The sequence below is a fragment of the Micropterus dolomieu genome, linkage group LG19, assembly GCF_021292245.1.
Source record: "Micropterus dolomieu isolate WLL.071019.BEF.003 ecotype Adirondacks linkage group LG19, ASM2129224v1, whole genome shotgun sequence".
Classification (NCBI taxonomy): Eukaryota; Metazoa; Chordata; class Actinopteri; order Centrarchiformes; family Centrarchidae; genus Micropterus; species Micropterus dolomieu.
In genome coordinates this window covers 13,280,977-13,296,503 of record NC_060168.1, presented here as the reverse complement: position 1 = coordinate 13,296,503, position 15,527 = coordinate 13,280,977, and the positions used below count along the sequence as shown (strand labels likewise).

Below are 15,527 nucleotides of genomic sequence, written 5' to 3'. Positions count from 1 at the left end.
AGCAAGAGCTTTGGTGGGGGGGGGGCGCTGCTATGATACATACGGTTGACATGCAGGCCAAGTGTCTCAACATCATGTCACACATGTTTCTGCAGCCGATTTAAAGAGGGGGCAGGAAGTGCAATCTGGGTCAGTTCATTACGAACATCTGGAAGTGGAGCGAGAGCTGTTTTACAGATATAGGAAAGATGGCTGTTGGGTGGGCCACAAAGGCAAAGGGAATTCAACTGTGTCTTAATTAAAAGGATGTCCTCTAGAGCCAGATTGGGTTGGGTGGTGTTGGAGGAGAGATCTATATCCTCTAGTGTGGTATAAATTAGGAGGATGAACTTCAGAATCTATGGGAAATATCTCACATCCTCAACCCCCTCTGAGGAATTGATGGTAAAGTCCTTTACTTGGGCTGGGGTAAAATTACCCTTTGGAGCAGCACACTGAGTATTCTCTTATCCTGGCATCTAAGCCCAGGCTTTTTACCATCTGAGTGCATAATTGTGGTCTCCATGTAATCCCCCAGTCTGGAATTACGCCAAGGCAACACACCATAGGGGGGTATACCATAGGGGATACTACCCATAACATGGCAGGCACGGATCTAGAAACAGTTTACTCTCCCAGCGCTCTGCTTCTAGTCCCAATCAATCAGTGATGCGGAAATCTACAAAACTGACATAGGGTCAGCAGTAAAGTGCAATTTGTTGTTTTGACGTCTGCTGAATGCTAGGGTGAAGGCCAGGTTAGGGTTACGACAGTCTTACAGCCCATCGCACTATGTTGAATCTGAATGGTTGTAGGTGAGATGGGCAGGCTGTCATCATCTATCAGTATTAATTTCACTGACAAGATCCAAGTTGAGAGTGATTCAGTACACACAGTACACAGTGTATTTTTACCTTGAGGCCTTACACTTTTCTCATTCAAATTAAATACACCCTCTCTTCCTATAACAGCAGATAATATTCTTGAAAGGACAAGTAAGAAATTCAGTTTTTATCTCCAAATTGCAGCTTTTTACATGCTGACACAAGATGGCTGCCAGGCAGAGGAGACAGCTGTTTAGTCCGAGCGTCACTGATGGACCGCAGTACTTTCCTTGAGGAGCCAAAATAGCCGAGATCAGTCCATCTGCACTAGTCTGTCTGCCATTAGCAGTTCAAGGATCTAGCAGAGCCCGCCCGGGGCTCCGCCTGTCAGCCAGACGACTGGATGTAAATGCCACCTGATTGGAAAGCAGATGATATAGAGACAGATAAAAAACAGAACAAGATTTCAGACTCAGTCCCATTCAGGATGGGATCAATACCTCTCTGGTAACGGTGATCGTAAAATTAAATTTTGGTTGTTAGAAATGATTACTAGTAGTCATACAAAATGGCCAGGCTTTGTGATAGGGGTGGGGGGTGAAATTGAGCATTGTGGGGAGCGGGAGTCACCCAGGGCACGAGTGATCGACTGGTTCCACGCTGAGGGAATCGATAGCGCCGAGGGCAAGAGTTTGATATGTCTCCCTGATAAGTCTCTGTGTCTTTTGGGCCTCGGTATAATAGAGCATAGTATTTCCAGCCACAACCCCCTCCCCTCCACACACACACACAAGCACACAGAAATACACAGAAAGGCAGGCAGCCATGCACACATACCCAACCCAAACAGTCAGCCAAGCACAAATAGCACAGCACACACTGTGGAGGAACATTTAATCTTCCTCAGATTCAATATGTCTCAGGTTTTCAGACTGGGGCCCAGGAAGTCCAGGCAAAAAACACCTCTGAAAAAAATGTCTCTCTTGAAAAATGCCTTTTCTGTCCTATACGATCCATTGTAGAGCTTTCCTTTTCCAGCAGCTTCTTTTCTGTTGCACAGAGGTCCTTTTAGGACTGAGACAGGATTTCTCTGTTCTTCTCTCTTCTTCTTATATTAGTAACAAGTTTGTAATTGTGTGATCACTGGTTTTAGTAATTTGACTAATGAGTACTACTGTATGTCTAAATATGTTGTGTTGCTAGCACTCACAATAAAAACCAAAAACCTTCTTATTTAAATTGGAATTAAAAATGAGTAGCCTACTGGTGTAAAAATGATTGGTTCCTGAGTAGTCAGAATCCTAATACTGTCATTCATTCATTTGTTTAAAGGTTCGGTGTGTAATATTTAGGAGGATCTATTGACAAAAATGGAATAAAATTTCCAAAAGTATGTTTTCAGTGGTGTATAAAGACATAGACTTACATTTTATTACCTTAGAATGAGATATTTCTATCTACATACACCGCGGGTCCTCTTACATGCCCAAACTGACAAACGGCTCTAGAGAGTGTATTTTGTCACTACGTTAAATACGTACGAAGAAGAAGAACAAGTAAAGCTAGTAGTAGTAGTAGTAGACTGGTTAAGTAGAAGTAAGAACACAAGGGAAATTTGGACAAATGTAGGCCAACACGTATTATTTAGCACAAGAACCGAGAGAGCGTGTCAGCCACCGTAATTTCTCCTGTGCGCTTGGAAAGGGAGGGGTGAGCAGTGACTGTTCGTGCATTCATGTGGTGTCGAAATAATCAGAATCTATTTTATAAATCTTTATTGCAAAAAGACACATAAAGTGTGCATGCTAACACTGGCAACAGCTAAAGCCATGTGTATAATAGTTGTGTGTAATGGGCGTAACACACTGAGATGAAATCCCATATCTTCCTGGTGTTGGACCTTCTGACAAACTAACCCCAAATCAAGGCATCACTCGATATCAGTACTGTACAATTATTAACCTAAGAAAGTAACACGGCCAGTCAGTTTAAAAGACTAAAGTTAACTTTATCAGTCATTGTTAAAATCAAGCAACTCTGCACTTGAATGTATGCCATGCATTTTCAAATGCCTCCCTGCATCTGATGTGTTTTTGTAGCAGACGACCTCCTGTTAGCATTTATTTAGTTAGTCACTGTTCTCAACTATTGTTTTTCCTGTACCAGCCACATGTGAGGTAAGCAGTATCGGTATCGGTACCAGTACCAGTACCAGTTATATCCTGACAAAACCCATGCCTAATTGGGATAATCGATGAGTTAATAAGATACATTCATTTTACTCACCCAGTCTTGGCAAAGTTGGTCCAGTAGGTCATGACCACAGCACTGAGCATGACATCGTTCTTTGAGAAGTTACAGGGGAAAAGGTCAGTGGGACCAATCATGGGAATTCCAAAAACATAGGGCACCTCATCCCCGTGAGCGGCGTCTGACCAGGCTGGCTTCATCATACTCTGGCAGTGGTGGTAGAAGGCGTAGAAGTAGGTAGGTGAGCCGTAGCGAGCGTGGAGATCAGCCGTCACCACAGATGGCTCCACCCACTGGTGGTCGGTGAATAGAGCCACCAGCGTCTTGCGCCTGGTCTCTGGATTGTCTCTGTCTGCCCAGTCTGTGTACATAAACTTAATGGTCTCCCTCAGAGTGTCCTTGCCCTCCGGGTACCCGTACAAACTGTCCACAAAGTCTGACACGGAGAAGTCAAAGTCATTTCCAGATACGCCGTCCTCTGAATCCACCACGTTCTCCACAAACCGCAGCCCCTCGCCCTGGTTGACCCCCAGCATGATGTCGTAGTTGAGGAACTCGCCCTGCTCCATCAGGATCTCGGGGTCATCAGGGATGACATCACCATCGATTACAGGTCCAAAGGCCACGTGGTACCTCGCTGGTTGTATGTCCTGCTCCACCAGCTCCCTGGAGCTCTTCTTCCTCAGACAGTCCACCATGTCTAAGGTGTCCAGGACATTACAGCCCACCTTCTCTGCCAGCAGACGTGTATACTTGACCGGCTGGTAGTTCACCGCCCAGCTGGATAGGGCTGATCCACTCTGAATGATGGCTCTGTGGAACAGACCTGCACAAGGACACAGGAGGAAGAAACAGGAGGATGTTTAGTGTGTCAACATTATCCATGGACAGGATAATTCAGTTATGTGCTATACTACATGATAGTTTTTAATTTTGTTGCTGCCATGATCTAAAGGAGCCTGTCAACTACACAGTTGATAAGAATAACAAAGGCCAGACAGAACATGCCCTTGTTGCCACACAGAACAATAACAGAATCATGGCAGTGATAATGAATGTGCAGATGGCCTGGTCTCATACACAGAGGAGGGAATCAGCAATCTGTCTGTCATCTTCTCTTCTTCCATCCATCTCTACAAGCTCTCTTTGTAATAATCTCTTAATGTATGTCAGAAGCAGATGCTGCCAATATTGCTCTATAGGCTATGGTACTAATAGAGGATGCACCAAAACTGGCAAACCAGACTATACCATACCAAAAATGTATTCCTTGCAGAAACGCAAAAAGAGTCTGATTTAAGTGTTCTTGAATAAATAAACACTGTGCACATGCCTTCCCCTGTTAATGTACTTTCAAGGTAGCTTAAATTGGATGAACCTCAAACACTGCAATTATAGACACAGATGCTCCTTTTTGCAGTCACACACACACAGTACCTCTGCATCAGTTATGCCTTGCTTAAGTTAAAAGTCTGTTTTTTTTTACCTGAAAGATCACTAAATTCTACAGGAGATTGTGGGTGGATTGCTATAAATAAAACTAGACTCCTACTCCCTACATTTTCAGAAGGAGCACATATTCACCCGGCAATACAATGCAACATGGTAGCACACAATGAAAGAAGGCCAAGCTGAACAGAACACCATGGTCTTTACTTTAATTTTTAGAAATAGATTTTTTCACTAAGAGTCAACAGACCATCTATTATGAGAATCTACACAGGGCTTTCTCAGCCCCCTCCACCCTCTTTGGTTGGAGGGGGCTGAGAAACCAAGGCGAACAAATCTACACTCTCATGGGGCGCTCTCACAAATTAAATTACATTTTAGTTGCAGTGCAGTATGAAGGAAATCTAAAATGACTTTTCACCACAAGGAAAAGATCCCAAATAACAAACATCATTTCCTCAGAAATAACTGGATTGCATCCCCTATGAAAAATCTCTCCTTACAGACAGTAGAGTGAAGGTGACATGACATCCTCTGTGTCTCGGGTAGGCCTCCCTCGCATCATCGCCAATGGCTCGTAGTCTCGGCCTTGACAGCACCACTCATCTGTCCTCCTGTTATGGTTTTCAAAATTACATTGCTGTTTTACCAATCTCAGAGAAAAACAGAGGCGAAGCTCCTACCACTTGAGCACGCTACGTTATTGCTCATGGCAGTTTCACTGTATTCAAGGAATACAACTGAGCTAGTGGTATTGAAAGCCACAGCGGATGAAACGCTACCGAAAAGGCATGCATAAAAAAAAGTCATTAGACAAGTCCACATTTATGCCAAGACTAGCAGAGAAACATACAAGCACGCAGACTCAGTTTGAAATTTCAGCGTCAGTGTGGGTGGCTGTGCTGAAGTCTTTGTGTTTATGAGGTAAACAGCAGACTTAAGTGCCAGATATATCACTTTGGTAGTCTTAATCAGAGGCGGCGGGGGGCTTATTTCTTCTTGGCGAAGATGAAGTGTTTATTTACAGAGCTATTTACATTTATTTGTTCGCAAGTAGTAAGTAGAATTAATGTGTCTGGGTGAGTGAACTGTGAAATGTTTCTGTGGTGAATGTGTTTACTGGTATAAGCAACAATTTGAACAATGATTTTGGTTCTGAATGCCAGTGTTGGCAGCAAAGAGTGGAGTACATGTCTGACTACAAGTTTTTGATTTGACCTCAGTGAAAGAAATGTTTGTCTTTGTGAATCATTCTACGAGGCCATCAGCTTTCTGTGGCCTCCTGTGGTTGTGCGTCTCTGCAGGACGGTGGCCTGTGCCGCGTCTGAGGGAGCGGAAGCAGATGTCGAGGGTTTCACCCACTTGAAAGCATTAGAGGGGCAGCCGCAAAGATGAAAGATGGCTGCTCGGAGGCGGGGGCGGGGGGGGTGGGGAAGGTTGGGGAGGGGACATAATCCTCCCATCCCTCGCTTCTCCTCCTCCTCTCCCCTCCCCTCACTCTTTAGTGGTATTGCCTCTCTTCACATCTCAACTCAGATTGCGCTGTGCAAACAGAGCCAGTCATGGTGCAGGGAGTCTGTCCTGAATCCCAATGCCGCTAGCCATGCCATAGCCACTTTCTAAACGCCTTTGATCAGAAGTTGCTGTAGGAAAACGTTTGCCAGCGGAGGAGCTCCTGTGATTGCCAAGGCGATTTGACGGACACACGTATATCAAATCCGTTTGCCGTAATTGAGGAGGGCGGCTTGAATGCAACTAGGCTTGGTCCCCTGTCTGTCTGCACCCAAACCCAAACAAGATGGACAACTGCTGAGGAGGCTCCAGGTCGACACTACTAGATTTATTTCCTGCTTTGGTTGATGAAAGGGAGGAAGAGAGACTGAGGCTTTACTATTACTATGTTTGTCAAGAAACAACAGCACACATGAGCTGTCATTGCACCGATAAATATGTATTAGAGCTGTGTTTTATGAGCCCCACTGTGGTCGGAAGCTCACTGGGGAAGGTCAGAGAGAGAGGAGAGAAGAGCGCAGGCTCTATCGCCCACTGAGGGAATCCACTAATTATCCTCATTGGGAGGTGTATGTGTGTGTGTGTGCGCACGTGAGCAATGCCCATGTATTTGTGCTGACTTTGATTGATAAGACATAGAGATGATGAATAGATCGCAGACGACAGCCATCATCATGATGGGGGTTAACCATTTGACTTGTACGTAGTGAACGATTCCTCCCTCAACATCCCGAGGAATTAAACTGGAAAGAGCGTGATGCAACTCCATCAACATGCGTCTCACATTCATATCTAGCATGTTGTATTTTGTAAAAGCAACAGATAGCCCTAAAATTATCTGCCCGTGTTTGACATGTGGGAACCCGACACCCAAACTGTGAGCAGATCCATCAAACCATAGCGTTGCTGGCATATTGAGGTCACGCTGAATTATGACTGGAGCTCTGAGGTAATCACTCACTGGTTCCCTGCTAAAATGCTGTCTCGTCGCTCTGCAGCCGCCTCAGCGCTGTGGTTTGACGACCTCGACCGCACTGCCCCCTCACCAGACACCCGTTAAATGGGCATGCGGTTCAGGCCCTGGATTGGCGGAATGGCGTGTAGAGATAATTCACTGCTGATGGGAGAAGAAAAAATATCTTGACCTTGGGGGTATGACGACCACCGCATAGGTTCAGATAAACACACACAAGTTTAGGCCATGTTCTGACAACAGCAATATGGATGAAATGCCAATATTAACGAGCCAATGCTACATCACTGGAGAGAGAGAGAGTAACATGATGTGGCAGTGCTTTGGATCACTGCTGATGTATTACGTGGCAACTACGGGCATGTGTGAGTGTTCAGCCCGTGTTAATGGACAAGGATGTTCTGTTGGTGATGATGCCAGTAAGCGCCATAAATGACTGTACTTTGTAATCTGGAACAGCTGGCCAAAATCACTGAAGCATCAGCAGTAAGTTTTATCAATCTGGCCCTGAGATAAATGCCATGGTAAAGTGCATCCCTGCAAAATCACTACAACCTTAACAATGTCATCCAGATAATAATAAAAATAATAATAAAAAAACTTAACAAAGATGACACCGTGGTTAATGCAACATCTGACAAATGACCTTGAAAGTTTGGATTGGCCAAGTCTCATTTTATAGGTCAGTGATTCATTTTCTGAACAATATTCCAAAAGACTTTAAGCTAATAGGGGTGGAAATATGTAAAGCAGCAAAATCTTATCAAAATTTTTTCTCAAACACATAAAAGCTATCACAAGAGAGGAGTAACGTGGCCACAGGGACATGTCTTTCCCTCTCTTTTTTTCTCTCCCACTAGATTCTTGTACTTGCTTTTGCCTTGCCTTCAATTTTTCCTCTGCTCTATTTTTCTGTCTCTCTCTCTATCGCGCTCTCCCCGTCTCTTTTTCTGAGGGACCATGCTGAGTCCCTCCCTGCTGATTATTAGACATAAGCCTGCGTTCAGCGGAGCCTGAATCCTCTGAGCCATCTTACCTCCACCATCTATTCACTGTAAGCAAATCTCCACAGACCTGTGGACTATGCAGAACCCCCTCTGTTGCAAAACATTTCTCTCCGTCTTCAGTCAAACTAGGCTAGCACTAAGTTGGACACCCTCAATAAATATTGCTCTGCCTCTCTTGCTGCATTTCACTCAGACTCTTCTTTTCTTTCAGTGCTGTTTTTTTTTAACTCTCATCTCCTTTCAGGAATCCACAGTGCTGTTTTTTTTCTAAATAATAAAGATACACTATATGGAGTGGTTTAATACCATCTGAAATATTTAAAGCCAGCTGGGAGATGAATACTTGAATTTGCCTAATTTTACATCCTTGGCCACTTTAAAACACAGGGTTAAAGCTGCTGTCTCCATGACTACAACCTACAGTAACACAGGCTGCATCTACATAAATGCAAGTGGCACTGATCTAATCATGCATTAGTCCATGGATAATTTCATGTTGGTCTGGTAGTCCTGAAACAACACCTACATTGTTTTTCTGTTCCATTAAAATGTCCGCACAACACACTCTCTGAACTCGTCAACTTCAAAATGAACGATGCTGACGGAATCAGGAAAAGGGCATGGTGCGGTTTTCTGAGAAAGCAGCGGTGTCACTAAGTGGTATCTCCCCTCAGGCTACGGGGAGATACTGTAAGTTGAAGCACACAGGCAGCGTTTGTGCGTGTGTGAGTTTTAATGTTGTAACTGTTATTTACAGTACTAGTTTGCTCACACATTTAAAATGAAACATGACATAAAATTGCCCAAATAGGACGCACTACTTATGATTCAGTGCATGCATGATTTGTCTTCTTGTTTCATGGCTGCGACCATTCTTGTTACCTATCTTCACGTGTTTCCTCTAAAGCAGATTTACTTTGGACTGATTCCATTACAGGAAAGCTGCCAAAGCAAATGCATCTTCCTCTCAGAAACCAACTGTTTTGTTTTGCATGGATCAGAACACAAAAGCCTAATTCCTACAAAACTTAAGTCTGTCTAACATCCTAAGAGGTGTTGTAGCTATATTCAAGTGAAGAGCAGTGGACTTTAAAACAGAGGGACTGCGCATGCTGCTCATGTTTCATCATGTCCATATAGAGGCAGTGTCTGAGGGGCCAGTGTTTTCATCAGTGTGAGACATACTTCATGCCAGCCCTATATAATGTTGTTTGAAGCTGTTGGTCTTCTGCTCCAGCCTCTGTAGAGACTGCCTGCTTGCCTGCAGGCTGTGGCTTAGGCCAGATAAAGAGTTTGATCCATGATCGTGGATGGAGGGAAGAGGGAGGGAAAAGGGAAAGCAGAACACAGGAGAAACAGCACAGAGGGAAAAAAAGACCAAAAAAAAAGAAAAAGAAGAAGGACGGGAGGGGGGAGGAGAGGAAGGCAGAGGAAAGATGAGCGAAGGAGATCGATGTGCATCTGAGCCCGGCGAGTGTGATATCTCCTACTAATCACGACGTGACATCCACTGGCCAATACCACACACTCCAGGCCTCATCATCACACGCACGCTTGGCCTCCCTCTGTCTGCTCGCACAGCACAACAGGGCCACCGCTCCCCCTTGAACACACCACACCTGAGTCAAACAGTATTTGTAGGCTAATTCTCCAAATTTATTTCAGCCTAGACATTGGCGTGGGTCGGGGTTTACTATATTGGGACATTTAATAATTAGTGCATGTTGTGATTTCGCAGTAAAGCAGATTAAACTGAAATTCCAAATATGTCTGTGATTCTCTAAACTTTTTAATGCTCCTCTGTTGTATTGTCCAATGCGGCTACATTGATCTGGCACTCTTTGTAGCTTAGCTAGCGCTGCTATTTATTTGAAAATCCTATGTGATCCAGTTATGTTGTCCACAGACAGAAGCACAAGCATAAAATATGCATGTACCCACTCACTTACTACTGGCTAAAAAACATCTCATGACACTTAAATTAAGGCTAGGGCAGCTTTTATGTGCTTTGCTGAAGTTGCCGGTAAAGTGAGTGTATTTGAAGGGTGATGCAACAATCACAGGGTACAAGTAGGCTCTCCTTTCTTTAGCTGACATCTGGTGACTGACAAAGACATGCCTTATGTTCTCTGACAATTCTATAAGACATACATATTTCACGCAAAATCTATGAATAGAGACATTGTTATCAAGAACATATTCTTCCCCAAGACTGAAAAGTTTCAATAAACGAAGGAGGAAATCTCTCAGCAATTTTCTATTATTATTGATCTAATATGCACTTTAACCATAGCGAGAAATGCCTTTTACTGCACCCACTATTCACTCAGCTGTTTCCTATATTTGAGACGTTATTTGTGCATTCTCATGACTACACGTGCATGCACACTGAATTGATTTCTCCTCTCCCCTTGCAGCCTCCCTTCAAAACAAAGAGAAACAGAGGGGCTGCATGGTGAATTTTTTCCATTTGCACTCATGCATGTGTTACTAATGCTGCAGCCTCTGAAAAGCAGAGAATGCTATCTCCGTGTCCTTCTCTTGCTAGCTCTCTTTGTGCTGTGGCATTCGGGGCGGTATTCACAGAGCTCACTCCATGCTGCTGCAGTGCCTAGATTGGCCTGATAGCTGTGTATGCACAACAACAACACGCACTGTCAGCGAGCCTTGACTAGGCGTCGATGTGGAAATGGGAAGAATAATGACTTATTACAGGGTTATCTGTGTGTATCTCCATGTCATGACTGTGTAAGCGGCTCTGCTAATCTCATTAGATGGGACAAGTTGTTAAAGATGTTTTCTGATTTCCTCTCTCTTCTCCTACTGTGTTCACAAATAGATTTCAGATCAGTGTGCTGAAAGGAACTGATGAGTGCCTTTAGCTCCCACAGAAACCAGTTTTCATGGGAGAATTGTGCGAGTGGCTGCTGTGTAGTAACAGTGCAAACATCTGACTTCTGTTGTTTCTAAATATATGCACCATGTTTTATGCCCCATCTGCATAGTATAGCAGCCCCAAAGCTTGGTTCATTTTTATATATGCAGCAGGCAGTGACAGCCGGAGACAAAGAGTGCACTCACTTCAAGGAAGCGAAGCTCCATAAGTACAAATCAGATGTAAAATATGTCTAGCATGAAAGGGTCAAAGATATAAGTCACACACAAATATGACAATTCAGCCATGAAATGTGGAAGGATGGGAAGCTTCTATTCTTGGCGACATGTTGCCTGTCACAGCCAGATGGGATGGCTGAAACTCATTTTTGGGCCAAGGAAAGCCACGGCGAGGGCGCAGTTGCATTTCTGACAAATTATCGCAAGGGGTGTGCACCCCCCTTGGGGGAATCAGAGGGATTCAGAGCAAAGAAGGAAAGAAAGAGTGACAGAGATAGAGAGAGAGAGAGAGAGAGAGAGAGAGAGAGAGAGAGAGAGAGAGAGAGAGATAGAGAGAGAGAAAGACCGTGGTGCCTAAGTCTTGCAGAAACAAATTAGCTGTGAGCTGTAGGGGTACGGGAGGTGAAACTGAGATGGATATGCACATGCTGGCTATAAGCGGGAGGTGGGTGGTAAGCTTGCTGCTTACCCTGGCCCTATTCACAGTCTTCCAATACAACAGATTAAAAGTCTTTGAGTCTGGTGCTGTCCCCGATTACATCTGATTGTAGCTTACATACAAATGCAAACAATGTGCATAGCGTTCACGCACACACGGAGTATAAGCATGTTGGCTTAGCTTCACATGTGCATCCTCTAAAGGTCAATTGTTTCCTATCCGACTCCAGCTACAAAGCAAATACCTACAGGCAACAAGTATTGTATGTATCCTAAAAAGCCGACCCACATAAATGCTACCAGCGTGTATGCATGTATAAACACAGCTGCACACACACAACTCAGGAAGCTCATTAGGCACCACACACAGAGCACCTAGTAGGCAACGACCTTTTTTCTCTGACCAAGAACATCAACAGCTCTTTTAATCTAAACCACCATTAATGAAGCAGAACCAGAGAAGAGGTTAGGAAAAAAAACACTCCCTTGGATGAGCAGTAATTCCTGTGCACCACTCAAAATTATAGTGCTCTTCCTATTAGAAAGAGTCCCCCTGTTACCGATGCCTTTCAGGGTCAGTGGTCACACCAGCAGCAGCGTCCGAGCCGATTAACTATTGTACCAGGCATGAATGTGTCAGGCTGGGCGCCGGCTCCAACAGCGTAAACATATTCCTCTAGCTGTGCCTATGTCAGTGTCTGTGTGTTCCTCTCTCACAGCGTCTGACACCACTGTTCCCTGCTTTGCCCATTGTGCCAGTCGCCCTGCAGCCAGAAGCTACACAAGCTCGGTCTAATTCAAGGCGGCACACCATGCGGACAGCGGACAACAAATAGGATGGATATGCGTCGCCCCTCGCCTTGCCCTCATTCTTGAGCTGTTAAATTGAGAGCGAAGCTCGGGCCCGGGATGGGACGGCACTCTGAATGTGATCCCAGCACCTGACTGTGGAAATACCTGCTCGGAGGAAGGCTGCTGTGTTTGTGCATTTATTGCCTGTGTGTGTGTATGCTCCTACATGTGCATCTGCTTGTGCGTGTCTGAGTGGCCTGTATAATGTGTGCTGAGAAAAGCACAGTGCAGAGATAGCAGCATTGTCACAACAGCCCATCCCAAGAGAGCTCTATGTCTGCCTCCCCTGTCTCATGCTTCATACTGTAAACTCCCATTGAGTCAATTACTGTGGCAGACTCTTTAGCCACCATAACCACTAACTGTAAGTGGACGTTGAGACAATTGGGTTATGACATGTCCTGCTGTATGTCCGTTGGCAGCAGCGGCTCCTTGAAAATCTACTCGAACAAATTAAGTCAACTGGAAATCCCAACAATTAAGAGGTATTTGTGCAGCCTATCTGAACTCAGCATTCCGCCGCTGAGCATCGATCTGCTGCAAAACCAATCTAAATCAAGCCATTCAAATGTTTTTATTCGGATTAGGAAATACACTGAGTTGCTGAGATGTTGACTTTAGTAATACAATAATAAAATGTGTTGACCGAAGTCTTCATCAATCTGAGATCGTTCATTTCTGCCTCCTCTGAACAAAGGCGTGCTGACTACACATTTATCTGCGCTACAAACTAGAAAATACATCTTAGCAAGACAAACAGACAGACATATGAATGAACTAAGCTGCCGACATCTATTCTCATTGTGTCACAGACGGTGAGAGGAGGGATGAAAAAAGGGGGGGTCATGGGAGGATGAGAGAGGAAGGGAAAGAGGAGAAAAAGAAAAAAGCGAGAAGACTTTTAAAATTCCTCAGTGGGTGCTATTGTCCCAGGAGAGTATTCAAGGCAGGCAGAGGCTCTCTGCATAGGAAAATGGCACTCCGCATGCTAACTGTGACTTTGCATTCATTGTGAGGAAGACACAGGCATTTCAGTGCATTGGGTGACTCATGCAACCATTTCCATTCCAAATATGCGCTGTTCTTGAGCTCAGTACAAAGGCTCCGAAATTATTTGAGAGTGTGATTTGGTTAAATTTTATTTCTCAACGCCAAGATATTTATACATGGGTTAGAAATATACCTCAGATTCATCACTGGAATTGAAGAAAACTTTTTTCCTCTTGTTAGACCTATTTAACAACAATTTTATTTTTATCGACTCCAAGACATTACTGCTCAATGGGCAACACAACAACAGTTTTATTTCTTAAGACAGTTTAAGGCTGGGCAGTGGAGAAACAACTACATTCTGAGCTTGTCCACAGCTAAGAAGCTTCGATAGCTTTCCAAACAGTTTGCTCAAAGCATTTTCATTTAACTGTTTTGCGCAGCTCTGCCACCCCTCTATAGGGTCATATGGCTTATGATGCTCTGCAACTGTGAGTAAATATAAGCCTGTGTATTAGATTTGAGGCCTGAGATGAAATCTAATTTCTGGGAGCTCAGAGAGAGAGATTGCTTGCTGATACACATCCACACATCCAAGGCCACATCTGGCAGTCCCTATCAAATATACATGAACTACGGGAGATCAGGATGTGGCTGCCCTCCCATTATTTCCTCAACACATTCTTGATCCTTGTAAGGTGTTTGATACAGGCACTGACATTTACTTTGATATTTACCAACTTTGTGCAGACATCTATCTTTTGTATTAGCGGTCGCCAACGTCTTGATTACTGTCCGATCCCATGAAGACACATTTTAAGCACCAAATATTGTAATGAAGGCAATAAAGAATGGAGATGGCTTGGCTGATATTGAGAAGTGACAGTTAATTTGAATCATTGGTTTAGCCAGCTGATAACTGATTGATAGTGTCACAAACCGTAATGGACAAGTAATTAATGTCTACCGCACAGACTCCATTTGGAAAGGTGATGTATCATACTGAATTTCAGGTGAAAAGAACAAAAAAAAAACATGAGTGACACAAAACATCTCAATGTCTGACGCCGTGTCAACCTCATTTCAGACCAGCCGGCCTAATAGCAAGGACTATATACATTCCTCTTCCACAGCAGCACTCCAGCCGTTTTCGATTTTGGCAGGACAGAATGCAGTGTATTTTATTTTTTTTAACTCCGGTCCTTTCTGTCAAGCTCTGAAAAGGCCAAATGGGTAGTGGTGGACAGTTTCTTCACCACCTCAATACCCAAAATTGTGTTGGTTGCTTACAGTGGAGTGGTGGTGCAGGGAGTAAAACACAGAGTGACAGGCCGAGATCCTGGCACGAGGGCAGAGAGCTGTGAGCTGAGCTACGGCAAGGAGCAGTGCGTCCCCGCCCTAGCAGCCTCATTCACTATTTATCTGTGTGTGCGTGAGCATACTGACTGTGCTAGCTAGCATCATTCTATTTGCTTATGTTTGTGTGGGTCCTCGTACGTATGCATTCTTACATATGGTGAACTTTTCGTACTTCGACTGCCTCACTGAGGTCAGAAAGGCATTCAATAGTTGCCTTTCTGCCTCAGCGGTTACACTTCGAATTATCAGTCTTTTACATTCAAACCAGGCTGTAGGCAGTGGACGGGAGAAAATAAAAAATATCATGCCTGTGTGAGAGAGTGCAGAGGTTCCTTTCTCATGTTTTTGTCCTCTTTTCCATGGTAACACGCCTTTCACTGCAATCTGTCCGTTTCCATATCTTCCCATATATTCTTTTCTCTCTGTTGTGTCTCTTGCTGCCAGCGCCAGTAGGCACACAGCTGTAGCCACATGAAATCCCCTGTAGTGAGAGAGTATGTGGACCTACATGTACACTGGGATTCTGTGTGTGTTTATCTGTTTGCATGTGTGCTGAGGTGAGCTGAGCATGGGGGTGGGGGTTACACAGGCCAACCTTTAACAACCGTCAGTCCCACGGGCCTGGACCTGCCATAACCAGAGCTGTGTGTGTGTGTGTTTGTGTTCAGAATGTGTGTAGCAGTGTTTGTACATGTACATGGATGTTTGCGCAGTATCAATGCCAGCCTGTGGAGATGAGTTAAGCGCTTGTACAGCCGTGTGTGCGCGTGCGAGACTGAA

At 44.4% G+C, this 15,527-nt stretch overlaps 1 protein-coding gene across 9 annotated transcripts in view; it reads right to left on the bottom strand.

Annotated features, from left to right (window-relative positions):
- Positions 1 to 15,527, bottom strand: part of nlgn3a (neuroligin 3a) — a 144,887-nt gene that overhangs the window by 17,489 nt on the left and 111,871 nt on the right. For all 9 annotated transcript variants that reach the window (XM_046030820.1, XM_046030821.1, XM_046030824.1 and 6 more), the window contains one exon: positions 3,090 to 3,879. In XM_046030820.1, the coding sequence (XP_045886776.1) occupies positions 3,090 to 3,879 (790 nt within the window). The remainder of the gene's footprint in view (positions 1 to 3,089; positions 3,880 to 15,527) is intronic.